The 14588-nt window shown below is 36.4% G+C and overlaps 1 protein-coding gene across 4 annotated transcripts; it reads left to right on the forward strand.

Moving 5' to 3' along the window:
- Positions 1–274: 274 nt before the first annotated feature.
- Positions 275–14037, forward strand: LOC104895393 (flap endonuclease 1). Of its 4 annotated transcripts, none has more exons than XR_007275078.2 (19): positions 275–433; positions 528–644; positions 756–814; positions 1281–1340; positions 1664–1717; positions 1794–1842; positions 1933–1980; positions 3076–3141; positions 3229–3279; positions 3401–3520; positions 3600–3684; positions 7066–7147; positions 7740–7854; positions 8413–8469; positions 8569–8615; positions 8716–8770; positions 9685–9873; positions 12662–12778; positions 13855–14037. XR_007275078.2 is itself a non-coding variant. In XM_048646059.2 (18 exons), the coding sequence occupies exons 1-17, from the start codon at positions 422–424 to the stop codon at positions 12725–12727; spliced, it is 1143 nt and encodes a 380-aa protein (XP_048502016.1). In that variant the 5' UTR covers positions 275–421; the 3' UTR covers positions 12728–12761; positions 13855–14037. The 4 variants fall into 4 exon arrangements, 1 of the variants encoding a protein (XP_048502016.1); XR_007275077.2 differs by having other exon boundaries at positions 12662–12761; XR_007275079.2 differs by lacking the exon at positions 9685–9873.
- The last annotated feature ends 551 nt before the right edge of the window (positions 14038–14588 follow it).

Below are 14588 nucleotides of genomic sequence, written 5' to 3' on the forward strand. Positions count from 1 at the left end.
TAGATACTCAGACATAGGGGTGATAATGATTATAACAAGCTCGCGAGCAGCTCGGGCTCGGCTCGGTCAAAACTCAGCTTGTTGAAGCTTGGCTCGAACTCGGGCTCGGCTCGAGACTTAAACGAGCCGAGCCGAGCCGAGCTAGGCAAATTCAATTTAATTCAATTCAGATAAATTCAGTGCAAAAGAACACAGCCTGTCGACCTTCTTTCAAAAAAAAAAAAAAAACATATGTCAGGCCATGTACTATTAAGTCCAGGCCCGTATCAATATAGTGAGCTCTCTCTGACTCTGTGGTAACTGGTAAAGTAGGAAGAAGGCGGGAAAAATACAGTTTAGACGCGCCACCAAACGAGGAACTAAGGAAGAGAGAGAAAGAAGAAGAAGAACCAAACATCTTCAGTGTTAACAGTAATTTCAAATGGGAATTAAGGTTCCAATTTTTAGCTTTATTCATTCTCTTAATTTACCATTCTTCTTTTTTGTACGCTAAATTTGTGATTTTTTTTGTTTGGTTTCAAAATTAGGGTTTAACGAAGTTACTAGCGGATAATGCACCCAAATGCATGAAAGAGCAGAAATTTGAGAGCTATTTCAATCGAAAAATCGCCATTGATGCTAGCATGAGCATCTATCAATTCCTTGTTTGTTCCTTTCTTCTTTTTTTTTTCGATTGGAATTGATACTATAATAGAAGAATGTAAAATGTTCCTTTTTTTGACAATAGATTAACATTGTTTTGTTAATTATTGTAGATTGTGATTGGGAGAACAGGAACCGAGACGCTTACGAATGAGGCCGGTGAAGTCACTAGGTATTGCACCCCCTTTTACTTTTCTTGAAGTTATCATAGTTACTTGTTTGGTGATTTTGGGTGGAGGTGATATAGTTTATCTAGGATGGTTGTGTATAGTAAGGATAATAATAGATTTCGACACCTTTGTTTGGAAGTGATTAGGATTTAGGAGTTGTTAGCCTAGAACAAAGTGCTCTTGGTGCTTGTGTTCTACTATTATAACAATGTCAAAGCGATAATCCTTAGAGATGGGGTCGGCTCTAGTATTTATCTACTCCACGACAAGAATGGAGGAGTTTGATGAGATGTTCGATGTAGTCACCTTTTAACCCTATCTTGAATATGGATAAGAGTTGATATCAATAATAGTTTCAAATGATGATCATTAGTGAAATAGAGTTATGTAATTATGTTGTAGTTTTTATTTCTTGGTGATTTCTTTTAATAAGTTGTGTGCTTGCTATGTTTTTTTTCCCCCTTTCAGTCACTTGCAGGGGATGTTTACACGAACTATTAGGCTTCTTGAAGCTGGAATAAAGCCTGTGTAAGTTTTCCCTCCCACAGTTTTTGGATATGCTCGATTAAGCCTCAAGGTCATGAGAAATAAAATATATACTAAAAAGTGTGCCCTGAAAATCAGTTGTTTTTGCAATGAAATTTACTTGTTTTTGAGGATCTCCCATTGCATTAGCTTCTTTTCTTTTGTTGTCTTGATTTATTTTTTACAAGTGGATAATGGAAATAGCTTCTTGGGAAACCCTCCTATTACATACGAGCAACTTCTCAAGGAACATAATGGCTTAACTGATAAATCGTTGGTAGATTATATTTCTTTGTTTTGATTTGAGTGTAAATTTTGTGACCCAGCTATGTTTTTGATGGGAAGCCACCTGATCTGAAGAAACAAGAGCTCGCTAAACGGTATTGGTGCTTTTTACTTGTCATTTGAACAAATTTCACCAGTGAGATATTTGATTTGATTGTCTTTACATGTTAGATATGCCAAACGAGCTGATGCTACTGAGGATTTGACAGAGGCCCTAGAGGTATATTGGTGCAAAAACTAGGAATAGATGTGTTATCCTCTACGTAGTGCTGGAAATCACTCACCAATATTGCTTGAATGATTGATGCAGAAAGGAGATAAAGAAAGTATTGAGAAGTTCAGTAAACGAACTGTGAAGGTGCGTTTCTTTCTAGTTAAAAGGTTAAAAGGTTGACGCCGGTGAAAGTAGTAGTACACTTTTTGTGAGAGGATGGCATTGCATTACATATTGATTTTTTTTAATAGAATAACTTTGATAAATGATACATCTTTGTATATTACCTTTTTGTTTATCACAATCTGTTTATCGGTGGGGGATGGAGGTAGTTAAATTTGTTTTATTACCGCTAAGAATAACATTGATTCAAAACCTTCCCTAATTCTTGAAAGATAAGTAGATAGCAACGGAAAGAGCAACATCGTTTCCACCGTAAATCTGGTTATTAGATGTTAGGATGAGGTCCTTTATCATTTGGTTAATTTGAGTTTGAATTTGGTCCTTCATGTGGATCTCGGTAGTGATCAAAGATCTCGCCCAAGCGACTCAGCAGAAGAGCTTGAGCTATGAAACGCAATTTTCCCATATTTGTTCCACTTTCAAATTACCATTTGTACAAATATGAATTCCCTTCCTTATATGATTCTTCTTATGTAGATTGATATAGCAATATAGGATCTATAAGGCAATTACATAGAAGTATAAATGAAACAAGCAATGTACAAAAGAATGTAAAAAGAAGCGCGACCTCAAGTGCGTGTTGAAGCCCAGGCAATTTGGGCCAAACACTTCTATTGGCCTAGGCGAATTATGTTTAGGTAAGGCACAAAACTGGCTCAAAAGAGCAAAGAGGTTCACTGATGCACACAAGAGGACTCACAATAACTTTTTCTACACCAATCTTTATTTGTATTTTATTGCTGTGTCCGCCTCACTGTGGCGCTTTTTGCATAGGCTCCAGAATTCTATTGCCTCTGTGCACCTTGAGCTCTCCTGAATATTGAGCTATTTTAAGTACTGCAAACAACAATCGATTTTACTAAAAAAGATTTTATTGTCGTTTATTTTGAACCAATCATACATTGTTTTGCAAATCCCAAGTTGTCTCACAGCCGATTGGTACTAATTATTAGATTCTTGGGTGTTCTAGCAACAAAATCTGTCATTATTTCAATCATTACTCATTTCGACGTGCTTTTGATGTGATGATTCTAATTTGCTTCTTTTGATTTGCAGGTGACAAAACAGCACAATGAAGACTGTAAGAAACTACTTGGATTAATGGGAGTTCCTGTGGTTGAGGTGAATATCTAGTTATGACATGATTCTATGTGTCTTTTATTGTTCATTTTTAATCATTAACTCCTTCCTCCCATCATGATTTTGCAGGCGCCTTGTGAAGCAGAGGCACAATGTGCCGTCCTTTGCAAATCTGGAAAAGTATGCAATATGGCCATAATATGAAATGAACTACCCCTGTCCCTTCTTTTAGTGGTTGTGTTTGATTGACGTGCTGGCTTTAATATGAATCATCTCATGATGATACTTTTTTTAATCTTAGGTTTATGCCGTGGCTTCCGAGGATATGGATTCTTTGACCTTTGGCGCTCCTAAATTTCTCCGTCATTTGATGGATCCAAGCTCAAAGAAAATTCCAGTCATGGAGTTTGAAATGGCAAAGGTGGCAGACAAGTTAATATATGATGCGTATTTAAAGCTTTAAGGTTGAGTTCTCTATTGATGCATTATCTTTGTTACAGGTTTTGGAGGAGCTGAATCTTACAATGGATCAATTCATTGATTTGTGCATTCTTTCTGGCTGTGATTACTGTGAGAGCATTAAAGGTAGCATTTAGATTCTCATGAGCTCGTTAATATTGTAAAAGTTCATTTTGTTTTGTGCTTTGCTACTGAAAAGGTCGACACAAGTGCACTTTTATGTAGAGAAGCGGTAGAGGACTTTTGTTTGATGACAAAGGAAGAATGGAATGAGTGTAGTTATTCTTTATTAAGGATAATATAAAAAAAAGTTAACTGAATTGAAACCTTAATATAATCAAAATGTGTTCTTTTACCTTGCACCTAGCTCTACCTGTCTTTTTATTTTTCTTTTTTTTTGTTGGAAGTAGGATTTATATATTTCTCATTGAGGAAATTTCATTAGTTTGGGAGTTGGATGAGCTTGATAGAGTTTGGTTAGCTGATGATGGTGATGTTTTCTTGCACTTCTTTCTACAAGTATCTACAGAAAGGCAATAAAACACATTCCTTTTCTCATCCTATCTTTACATAGGAAGCTAATGTCCTTGATTGCATCAACACTGTTGTGGGCAGCAATTTTGGAGAAATTCAGTGCTGAAGATACATTGTTGGTTTGGATACCCAAACAAACCATTGCCTGATGTTTGTGTTATATCTTTAGCTAATGATTGGAGATGTTGCCACTTGTTTGTGTACCAAAACTCTACAAAATCATCTCTTTAGTGTGTTTGGTTTGTATGTGCTATGTCGAGTGGTCCTATTGCCAACATGTAGAATATGCTAGTATCTTGTGTGAGTTTCGGTAGGAATAAAAGACAGGAGTTGTGGCTGTAAGCTGTTCCCCTCCTTGTACATGGGTGATTTGGTTTGAGAGAAATGACAGGATCTGGTGGAAAGGTTATATTGTACTTTTTAGTGGGAGAGATTAGTATCTAAAGTCCCTTTGGTCTTATGCTCATTAAGCTCTCTCCGGTATATCTTTGGCTGATGTACTGTGGGATTGGAACTTTGGTATGAAGGACTGACGATCGGCATTCCTGGAACGTGATCTTTAATAAATATCTTTGATGATTAATCTCTAATTTTAAAGAGTAATAAAATGTGGCTCTAGCAATGGGAAAGGATCGGGCCAAGTAGGGGAAATTAAAGAGATAGGCTCAGACTGTTGATGGATTAGTCATGTGTCAGTTCTGTTTCTTGGATTCAGTTGGGTCCTCTGAATATATTTTGAGTAATATAGAGATGGTTTATGTCTTAATGATGCAAAAGGTATAGGATGCTTGTTGCTTGGGAGCTATGTTTTTCTTCTCCATTAAAAATATTAATAATCCCCAAAATGTGTGTAAGAAAAATATACCAAAACGCTATGCCAAGGGAATATTTTCTCTTTTAACTGCCGCCTTGCCTTCTAGGAAGGTTTGTAGGAAGGAATTTCATGTGCACAAGAAGTTTATATCAACTAAAGTAACACGTAGGTTTCGATTGCTCAGAACCTTTTCAAGCTATCTTAAGACTACTTCCTCCGTTTTTTTACTTGCTGTAGTTCCCATTTTAAATAGTTGCATATTTCTTGCGCCGTCGACATTTTTGGCAATATCTTGTCTTTCTTTCTCCTAGCAAATGGGATCCTTTTATCATCTCTCTCATCTCCTAAATTTTGTGCGTTGCTTCAATGTTGCAAGTATAAAAAATGTAGGGAGTATTATCTTTCTTCAATCTGCACTAGGTACACATCTCCCATCTGTTCCTCTGAAGCCAATATTTTATACAACCTCAGCAAAAAAAATCTATATAAGTCTTACTTTTTACTTTTTCTCCTCCTGGCAGCAGAGGTGACTTCACCATCAAAATGTTTGCACTGTGCGGATAATATGCAGCAGGTCAAGCACTTTCTGCGAGATCATAGCATACTCACATGAGAAAAAAACAAATGCTTGACTGTTTCTGGTGCACCCTCACACAAATAACTTATAGGATCTTAATTGATTTTCCAATTTTGCAGCCTCTCAATTGTTGCTAATTTACTTTGAAGAGCTAGCTAGGCAAGGAAGAAACTCTTAGGATTTAGAGCCATGGGTTTTCTGAAGAACATCCTGACCTCCAGAAGCTTCGACAATCTCTGTACAATGTAGAATTTTCCTAACCATCCAAGATAAATTACCTTGAATGGGAAGTTTGACAAGTTATTTGCCTTTCACTGCTTATTGTGATTTTCTACATAATGGTATAATATAGTCATGCGAGGTCATTTTTAGATTTGTCTTTATGTATACTTTCAAAATATCAAATTATTACTTCCTCCATTTGTTTTACATGTTACATTTTTGAAAAACACGGTTACCTAGGCAAAATTTTAATGAAGATTAAGCAAAAGTAAGGGTGGAGATTAAAGGGAGTGGGGACCACCCCTTCCCCCACCCACTTACCCCAGCAGCCTAACCCCTTCCCCCATCCCCCACCCCGCCCACGCAAACTCCCCTCCGCTCCACCGCCGCAACCCATACCCCTTCTCGTCGATTTCCCTCTCCCCTTCCCCCTCCCCCTCCCCGTCGATTTCCTGTCGAAGGGGAGGGATTGGGGCTGGGAAAATCAATGAGAAGGGGTGGGGTGCTGGGGAAATCGACAGGGAGGGGGTGGAGGAGGGGTTTGACGGTGGAGTGGAGGGGAAAGGGTGGGGGAGGGGTGGTGGAAGAGAGAGAGGAGGTTTAATTAATTTAGATTAGTATATAATGAGATTAAATTAAGTAGGTTTAATTTTGGTTAATTGTTATAAGTAAGGGTAAATTGGTAATTTTGCAGCATAAAACTTTCCATTTTGGGGAAGAAAAAAAAGTGTAATATGTACTTTGCACCATTCTGTTTAAGGAAAGTGCAACATGTAAAAAAAATGGAGTAAGTATAATATTTAGTAAAAGGTAACTTAAGATATTAATGATTAAAATTTTACATTGGCAAGCATGAAAACTCATATGTTGCAATTGAAAAAGAACAGAGAAAGTAATACCTTCAGAGCCACCTGACGCATAGCTTATCTTAGTTCCGAATCATAGCATAGTAGCTAGAGATGGCAGCCTATTAGATAAAGTATCTGTCACATGCCAACATCCAGCAGGTTTTGGTACACTTGGTTTTCTTCAGTATACTTGTGCTGTAGTTGATTCATCAGCGTTACCAGTTCGTAGAAAGTCACTGCAGTAGTTTCCACCTCTTTCACACTTTCTTAGGCAGAAGAAAGAGCTGACACCAGAAAATCTGCATGCCTTAGCTGTCCGATTCCTAGTTACAGCAACAAAGTGCCTGAATTTGAGACTTGAGAGCATGGAATGCTTGTTTTGACAAATAAATTGGGTACTTTTTATGGCAGATATCGTATAATATGATATGTATAAATTAAAATATTCCTCTTCCTAGAATTCTTTTTTTTTTCTTTGTTAGCATTAATTAATAACTGATAACTACCCCCAGGAATTGGTGGATTGACTGCATTGAAGCTCATTCGTCAACATGGATCCATAGAGAATATATTGGAGAACTTGAATAAAGAGAGGTATCGATCAATCCTGATTTCTGTCAGCCTAGATTTCTAAATATAATATTTTCTATGGTTCGATAAATAGTTTTAGGCTTTTAACAGATGTTTGTCACGTTTATACTTTCTATCTCCTTTTTTTTTTTTTTCTTTTGACCATTAAATTAAGAGTTCAAGTTGGTTAAAGTTTTCTGTTAGAACTTAGAAGTATAGTGGTTATGTCCTTCTCTTAGGAATTTCATAGATACATCATGGAGTAAGGACAATTAATTGGAGCTTTGACTTCTTCATAAAGAAATTTGTTGCCATTTTCTTTTCGTACTTGGTTTTTGATCTTAGTTGCTTCGAGATGCTACATATCCTGGAATAAGGTTGCTGTTATGTTCTCAGTTCCATTAAGATCCTCTTTGTAAAGTACTTATGCATGCAGAATATGTAGTGGTATATGTCTAAAAGTATAATTGCATTACTCGTGTCATTCATATCTCATGTACTGTTTAATATATGTTTTTATGTGGGTTGTTCTTGTTCATGATCTATTCTGGCGATTTTATGCCTGTATTTGGTAAATGGAGCTTCCTTAGCTATCTGACTTTTGTGCTGTGTGCAGGTACCAAATACCTGATGATTGGCCGTATCAAGAGGCCAGGCGCTTATTTAAGGAGCCTCTGGTGTATCCTGGAAACGAAGAACCTGAACTTAAGTGGAGCTCTCCCGATGAAGAGGTTGAATTTCGTTCGTCCACTTCCTCCGTTTGACAACACTTGTATTTTTGAAGTGGAACTTTGCTCATGAATTCTCACTCTTATATAGGGAAAAAAGTCATGCTAGATCTTGTTAGATACTCTCTCTGTTTCAAAATAATTGCTTTTTTCTGAAATAGAAATGTCACAATACTTGTTACATACATAAAAGATTTTCTCTTTACCCCTAAACTTTCTAAAATACCCTTAAAAAGTTGGTGGACCCCTACTTTCTCCTTTTTTCTTTAACAAATTGTTATTATTCAAATTCTGGTTGTATCCCACTTTCTCTATCTACCTTTCTTAAAAACTATCCACTTTGTCTATGTAGCACTGAAATTGAAACGGAGGAAGCACATCTCAATGTGTAGTTGCAAAAGTTAATTTTTCTTTTTAACTGATACATTATTGAAGGTATTAATGGTCTAAGGAGACCTTGAAAGTGCAAGTGTTGCATTAATTTTAGGAAACAAAAGAAGTTTTATTTTACTTTTACTTTGATTAAGAAATTGCTCTTATTTGTTGTCTTCTGCTTTTTAGGGTTTGGTGAACTTTTTAGTGAAGGACAATGGCTTTAATCTTGATAGAGTAACAAAGGTAATGTTTCCTTTGAGGAGGCTCTCTTTGGTTGGTTTCTACTGACTAGAGAAGCTAGTATTAGATACATTTCTCAAACATTTCTGTTTTCTGTTTAAGGCGATCGAAAAAATCAAGGCAGCTAAGAACAAGTCATCACAGGGACGGTATGTAATATCATTTAATTCAATTTTGTGTGGATTCTTGCGTTCATCATTTCATCTCTCATCTCTTATTAGAGTCGGTTGCCATTTTTTTTGATAACAGGTTAGAGTCATTTTTTAAGCCAGCTATTACCAATCCTGTTCCCATTAAAAGGAAGGTATGTCTGCACTAAGTCATTACTCATTAACGTAAGAAGCACATAATTTCCACAAGCAAATTTTTTATTACCCCTCCCCCCTCCCCCCAAGAAAAAAGAACAAAGAAGCACCATCATCTGTTTGCTTATATCTTTGATGTGTTTTATCGCCATCCAAGCAAGAAAATTAGTAGACTCGTCTGATTGTGTGACCTTGGTTTTTGAACTTACTTCATACTGATTTCTCAAAATAGTCCTTTTGGTTTGAATCTAAATCTGCATGAATAGTGCACCTTTTATGACTGATTTCTGCTTCAGTAGAGGGAAAATAGGATCTTGTTCAATTCTGATTTTTTCCTTGCACTTTCTGAATTATTGAATTCTGGAGGCTTGTGGATGCAAGAATTTGCATGCATGGACTCTTTGCTTGGATTTAGCTTCTGTCTTCAATTGCTTTCTTGATGCAGTTTCATTTAGTTTTATGTCAGTATTTTTGTAAAATTGAAGCTAGAGTAGATAGTGGCAGTTTTGTTTATTTATTTATAAACCCCTCATTACTGTTAATAGATCTCCATTCTCCCCTGCCATCTATTTGGCTTGAATATACTCCTCATCTAGTACTTGCGAAATAGATTACTCTTTTTATCTGTTAACAATTGTTCTTTCCTTGTTGATTCGTTCTTAAAACATCGAACTTTTTTGGAACACACAAGCTAAACACTGTGATTTTTTTCCTCTGTAGTCTGCTGGTTTCAATGTTTCTGTCTCTCTCTATCTTTTCTTTTAAAAGATCTTATTAGATAGTTACTTTTGCTCCTCATTAGCCAAACTATAAAGATCATAGTGGAAACAACGGAGAATAGACAGGAACCTTCTACTATCATTAAACTGACACTATGAAGTCAGGAGCTATAATTATTTATGGTGACTGACAGGGAACCAAATGCTTGCTTGGGTCTTTCAAAGAAGGAAACAGGCCTAGGATCCATTCTTCACAAGCTTCCAGTCATTGTCAGGTTGAATTGTATGCAGCCTTGGGCCCGCGGTCTGCAGTTTTGGGCTTAAAGCACTTTGCATCGTCTTTTCCTGCTCTCTTCTGTGGCACATGAAAGCTGACTCCCTTGGTGAACATTCAAAACCAAAACTGTGTTCATTCATCTGATAGTAGCAGATTTTTTAAGAAACTTAACTGCAATGTGTCAGGGGTAATGAACACAATTTTTGAAAATGCGGATTTCCATGAGTTGGCACTTCCAATGTATTCGAAAGTAGTGACTGGTCACTTGCCATTGATTATTAGGTTGCGTCAGGCGCCTATTTGGTTTAACTAATATGGGGCCAGGTGGTAGGCAGTCCGATTTCAATGGTTGTGCTGGTTCGCAAATTGATTATGGAATACATAGATGTAGGTATTGTTAGTCAAAAGTTGTTTTGCCTACATTGGTTGTTGGCACGTATCAATGTGCAGCGGTGCTAGATGCAATGGCCCGTGGTTGCTCTTTGACCTCTTATAGCTATTTTGATATGACGTGAAGACAAGGATTAGGTGTGGGTATGGATCATAATGTCTTTAGATGAATTCTTTTGACAAAGTTATGTCAATTGACCATTTTCCATTCTCTATTTTAAAATTTCCATGTACCATATAGATTAGTTATTGAAGGCTGGGCCTCTGCATTTTGGAACGAAATTAGGAGATATAATAACACAGGCTAACAATTTGTAGTCTTGAACAACGAAAGTTATATAATTTGACTGCTCTTCTTATACTGTTTTCAGGCATGCTTCTTCTACTGTTCTACATTTTTCTGCTTCTCCAGGAGATAAGTTGACTGTCTATATACTAGATGTTTGTCTTATACAGAGGATGGGGCATGCTCCACAAATTATGGATTTGGGTTCCAAAGGGATGAAATGGAACTCTTGTTTCCTTGGGAATCTAGGAATTCATATTTGGTTATCTGGTCTGATTAGAGTGAAAAAGCTGTTGATGGCTGACTTCAAGGAGCCAGAGTCGGGAGTCATATGGTGTTTTAGACAGGATCATGTTCTATGAGTAATATGCTTAGTGTAGTTCTCTGGGGCTTAATTGTAGGATGAAGTTGAACTCCAAGAACCGGCTTTTAGCTGAGTGTATCAAGGGGTTGGGGAGGAGCCACAAAATTTTGGCTCGGTAGAAGTAAAGAACGTGTGTAGATGTGTTTGTGATTATAAATTCTTGACAGGAGTGCACATGAGTACTACAAATGTTAAGGTATCATGAGAAATTATAGCAATATCAGGCTGGTTACAAACTTTTTGTCAATTATGTTCTGTGATTGAGGTGGTGCCTTTATGGCATTAAAATCACTTTATGGTTGAGGACTTGATTTGCTTTGATTGAAGGGTCACCTGCAGTGTTAGGAAAATGAGATTAGTTTATTCTGTGATTAAGATGATGCTTTATAGTTTATCTGTAGTAGTATAGTAGTAGGTGGTGATTCTTTATAATTGGTAATAGGGCTTGACTCTGGCTGTTGAAGGTTGATTATGATTCCATTAGTGGCTATAACTGTGCTGGTGGAGCTTGGTGTCTGAACCATATAACGCAGGGTACAGTTGAAGGAGTTCTATATCAGGGCTGTAAGCCTGTTTTGAGCTCTCCAGGGACCACTAATATCAGGCTTAATAGTTTATGAAGTGTGAAATTTGAAAAAATTGGGAAGAAGAATTTGTTGAGTTGAGTTTTGCTTTTTCTCAATTTTAACCAATGAAGCTTAATGTTATGAAGTCTGTTCGCTTAAAGAATGATTTAGGAAGGGGAATATGTTGAGTTGAGTTTTCCTCCTTTTTCCAAAACTGTTCTGGGTAGGTGGGAAGAACGGTGAAGCAGTAACACTATCAGCTCCTTCTTTTCTCTTCTGAAAAACTTTCCTGGTTGAGATTATATTCCATTTTCCCTATGCTATTGTTGTAAGTAAAAGCAGGTGGGCTTTGATACCGAATCTCTCCTCATAAGTTGTCCTGTAAGATGAAGCTTACTCGTTAAACATGTCCCATTGGATCTTAGTTTTATAGACTTGAGCTTGCAAAAATATCTGGTACCTTCTTTGTGTGTGGTATATTCACACTGCTGGTCAGATTTGCTTGGACTTGGTTTTTTTTTTTTTACTGCAACTTATTCATATATATATATATATATATATATATATATATTATATATATATATATTATTATATATATATATATATATATATATATATATATAGGATAGCGTTTGTAATCGTGTTATCTGTTTGCCGTTTAGCTGCGGGAAAACAACATCTATAGTCTATTCTATACAGGAACATAAACCAGTAAAGTTGGTTCCTCTCAGAGTTTCCTCCTAAAAGAAGTTTGTTTCCCTCCTAAAGTCCCTCCAAGTTTGAATGCATCAAACTTTAATTAATGACTGCATAGGAAATATAAATAGGGGTTCTTATTTGACATCATTTACTACATGCCTGCTTTGAGAATTTCAGTTTCTTTTAATTACAGGCCATTTTATAAGTAAATTAATTAGAAACTCGATTTTCTCCATCAACAAATTGAAAGTTCTAGTGTTGCTTTCGTATTATGCAATATCATAAAATTATTTGTTCTTCTAAATGCATTATTCTCAGATGTGGAAATAGCAGTAGGCTTATCCTTGTAGACTTTTTAGGCATAACCTTTCTGGTTGATTGGTGCTATCCTCCATCCTTGTTAGCTGAAAAACAGTGATTAACAATTTGCCTGGTGCTATGTCATAGGCACATTGTTAATTCTTTTTCATACACAAAGTTTACTAAGCCGTTTTTCATTGGTATTTCAAGTCCGATATTTTGTGGGCAAGCGTGTGTTTTGACTATTTGCTAAAGTGATCAACTTATGAGTTATTGTGTCTTGGAACAGGAAAAGGCTGATAACTTGAAGGATGCATCAAACAAAAAGCAGAAGGCTGGTGGTAGGAAGAAGTAGTGTATCCTGCACAGAGGCACAAAATCCTATACTAGTAAGACCTGTTCTTTTGTAAGTTGAAATTCTTTTAGCAATCTTATTTATTTCACTTATTGTTTGTTATAAGTGTTTTTGTGCCACCATATTTTCTCCCTATAGCAATTGTTTGAATATCATTGTGCTATCAAGAAAAAGGTGATTGGGCAGTTGGAAAAGAGAATGAACTAAAAATTGAAGGTAAGAGGAGCTGCATCTTGATGCGGTAATCAGTACATGAGAGCAGAGAATTAGAGTTTGAGTAGAGGGGGAAGTCAATTTAAGATTTGATCAAAGTCTAATCTCAGAGTTAAGCAAGTGATTGTCAACAATTAATTTTTAAGGAACAACTAGCAATCAAACCAACAATAGAAAGCAATAAAGGAGTTCTGGAATTAATGTGGGAACCCAAACTCGGGGAAAACCAACTATGCACTATGGGGTGGCGGAGAATATGATTACAAGGTCTCAAGAGATCCAACTCTAAAGTTTTTCTCTGAACCTCTCTAGAGCTCTGAATTATGTGGTTAGAATAATGTGCATACCGTACAAAAGTCTTGGGGTATTTAAAGTGCAAACATCAATATATGACAAATAGACGATAATGAAACGCATCACTGCAAATTTGGGCAAGAAACTCGGTTTGCGCAGATTTGCAAAGCTTTCTGCCCTTCCAATACATTTGGAGTCTTCATGCACTGGCGGACACATTCAGGCTGTTGTGAACACGCACCTCTCATACTGTTTGCCTTCCTGCATTAAAGTAACTCCGCAAACCCCAACTGGGGATTGACCACATGACACAATGTGGATAATGTTCAAATCTAATACGTTTAAAAAGATGAGCATGAGCTGATTGATATGACCATGGTTCATTCTGCTTTCGGCCAGCTGATAGCTATGATTAAAGTCATAAACTGGATTTGAATGCTTGCTTGGACATAATACCTGCTAATCATGTAACTCTTACATACTTGATTGTGCAACAGTTGTTTACTCTTATTGACATTTTTTTTTTCTTCTTCCTATTCCTATAGTTTTATTCTTCAATATTTCTCATTCTATGTGTTAAATGGTTTTAAATATTAATGTGATGACATTTCCATTTGCAGGACGTTGGTGTTTGTTTGAGATCTAGGACCTAGAATGACATTATGTGCAAATGTAATTTGGATAGATGGCTTATTAGTTACTCACTATACAATATCTCTCCTCTTTGCAGCTCCTGTAAACTCATGTTTTTCTTTTCGTGTAAGCCAAGCTACAACTTAATATCATGTTGGATTTTCGTATGATACTGGAGTACTGGACCCAAAATGGTCAGTTTGTCTTGGCTCTGTATCTTCTGGTTATCAAACTGCTAGTGCTTGGTCCTCCTGCAAAATATGGCTTCCAAAACGTTTTTTTAAATTACATTTTTAACAGGGGGTATACTTGAGGTTTTATAGGTATCTATCTATTTGGTGAAGTTAAATTCGGATTTTGAAAGATTGATTGGTACCCATGTAGTCTGTTCTGATTAGTATAAATTTGCATAACTTTCACAACATAATGCTAGAGACCAATAATAAGCAAGTTTTTTTTTTGTTGGTAAGGAAGCCTAAACTAAATTTCCCTTTTTAAGGTCACATCTTTTGCATCCTTGAAATTTTATTGATTGTCTTGCCTGTTAATTGGTTGAGATATGTGCTTCGTCGACTGTGTTGTTTTAAATTCCTACTAGCCTTACATGCACGCAATACGTGCGATAGCGTGTGATAGCATATGAAGTAGAAAATGAAACTAATTGGGTAGAAAAACTGTCTTTACATTTTTTTTAGAAAAAAACGGATGGTTAGTTTAAATG

Source organism: Beta vulgaris, chromosome 6, assembly GCF_026745355.1.
Source record: "Beta vulgaris subsp. vulgaris cultivar EL10 chromosome 6, EL10.2, whole genome shotgun sequence".
NCBI classification, from domain to species: Eukaryota; Viridiplantae; Streptophyta; class Magnoliopsida; order Caryophyllales; family Amaranthaceae; genus Beta; species Beta vulgaris.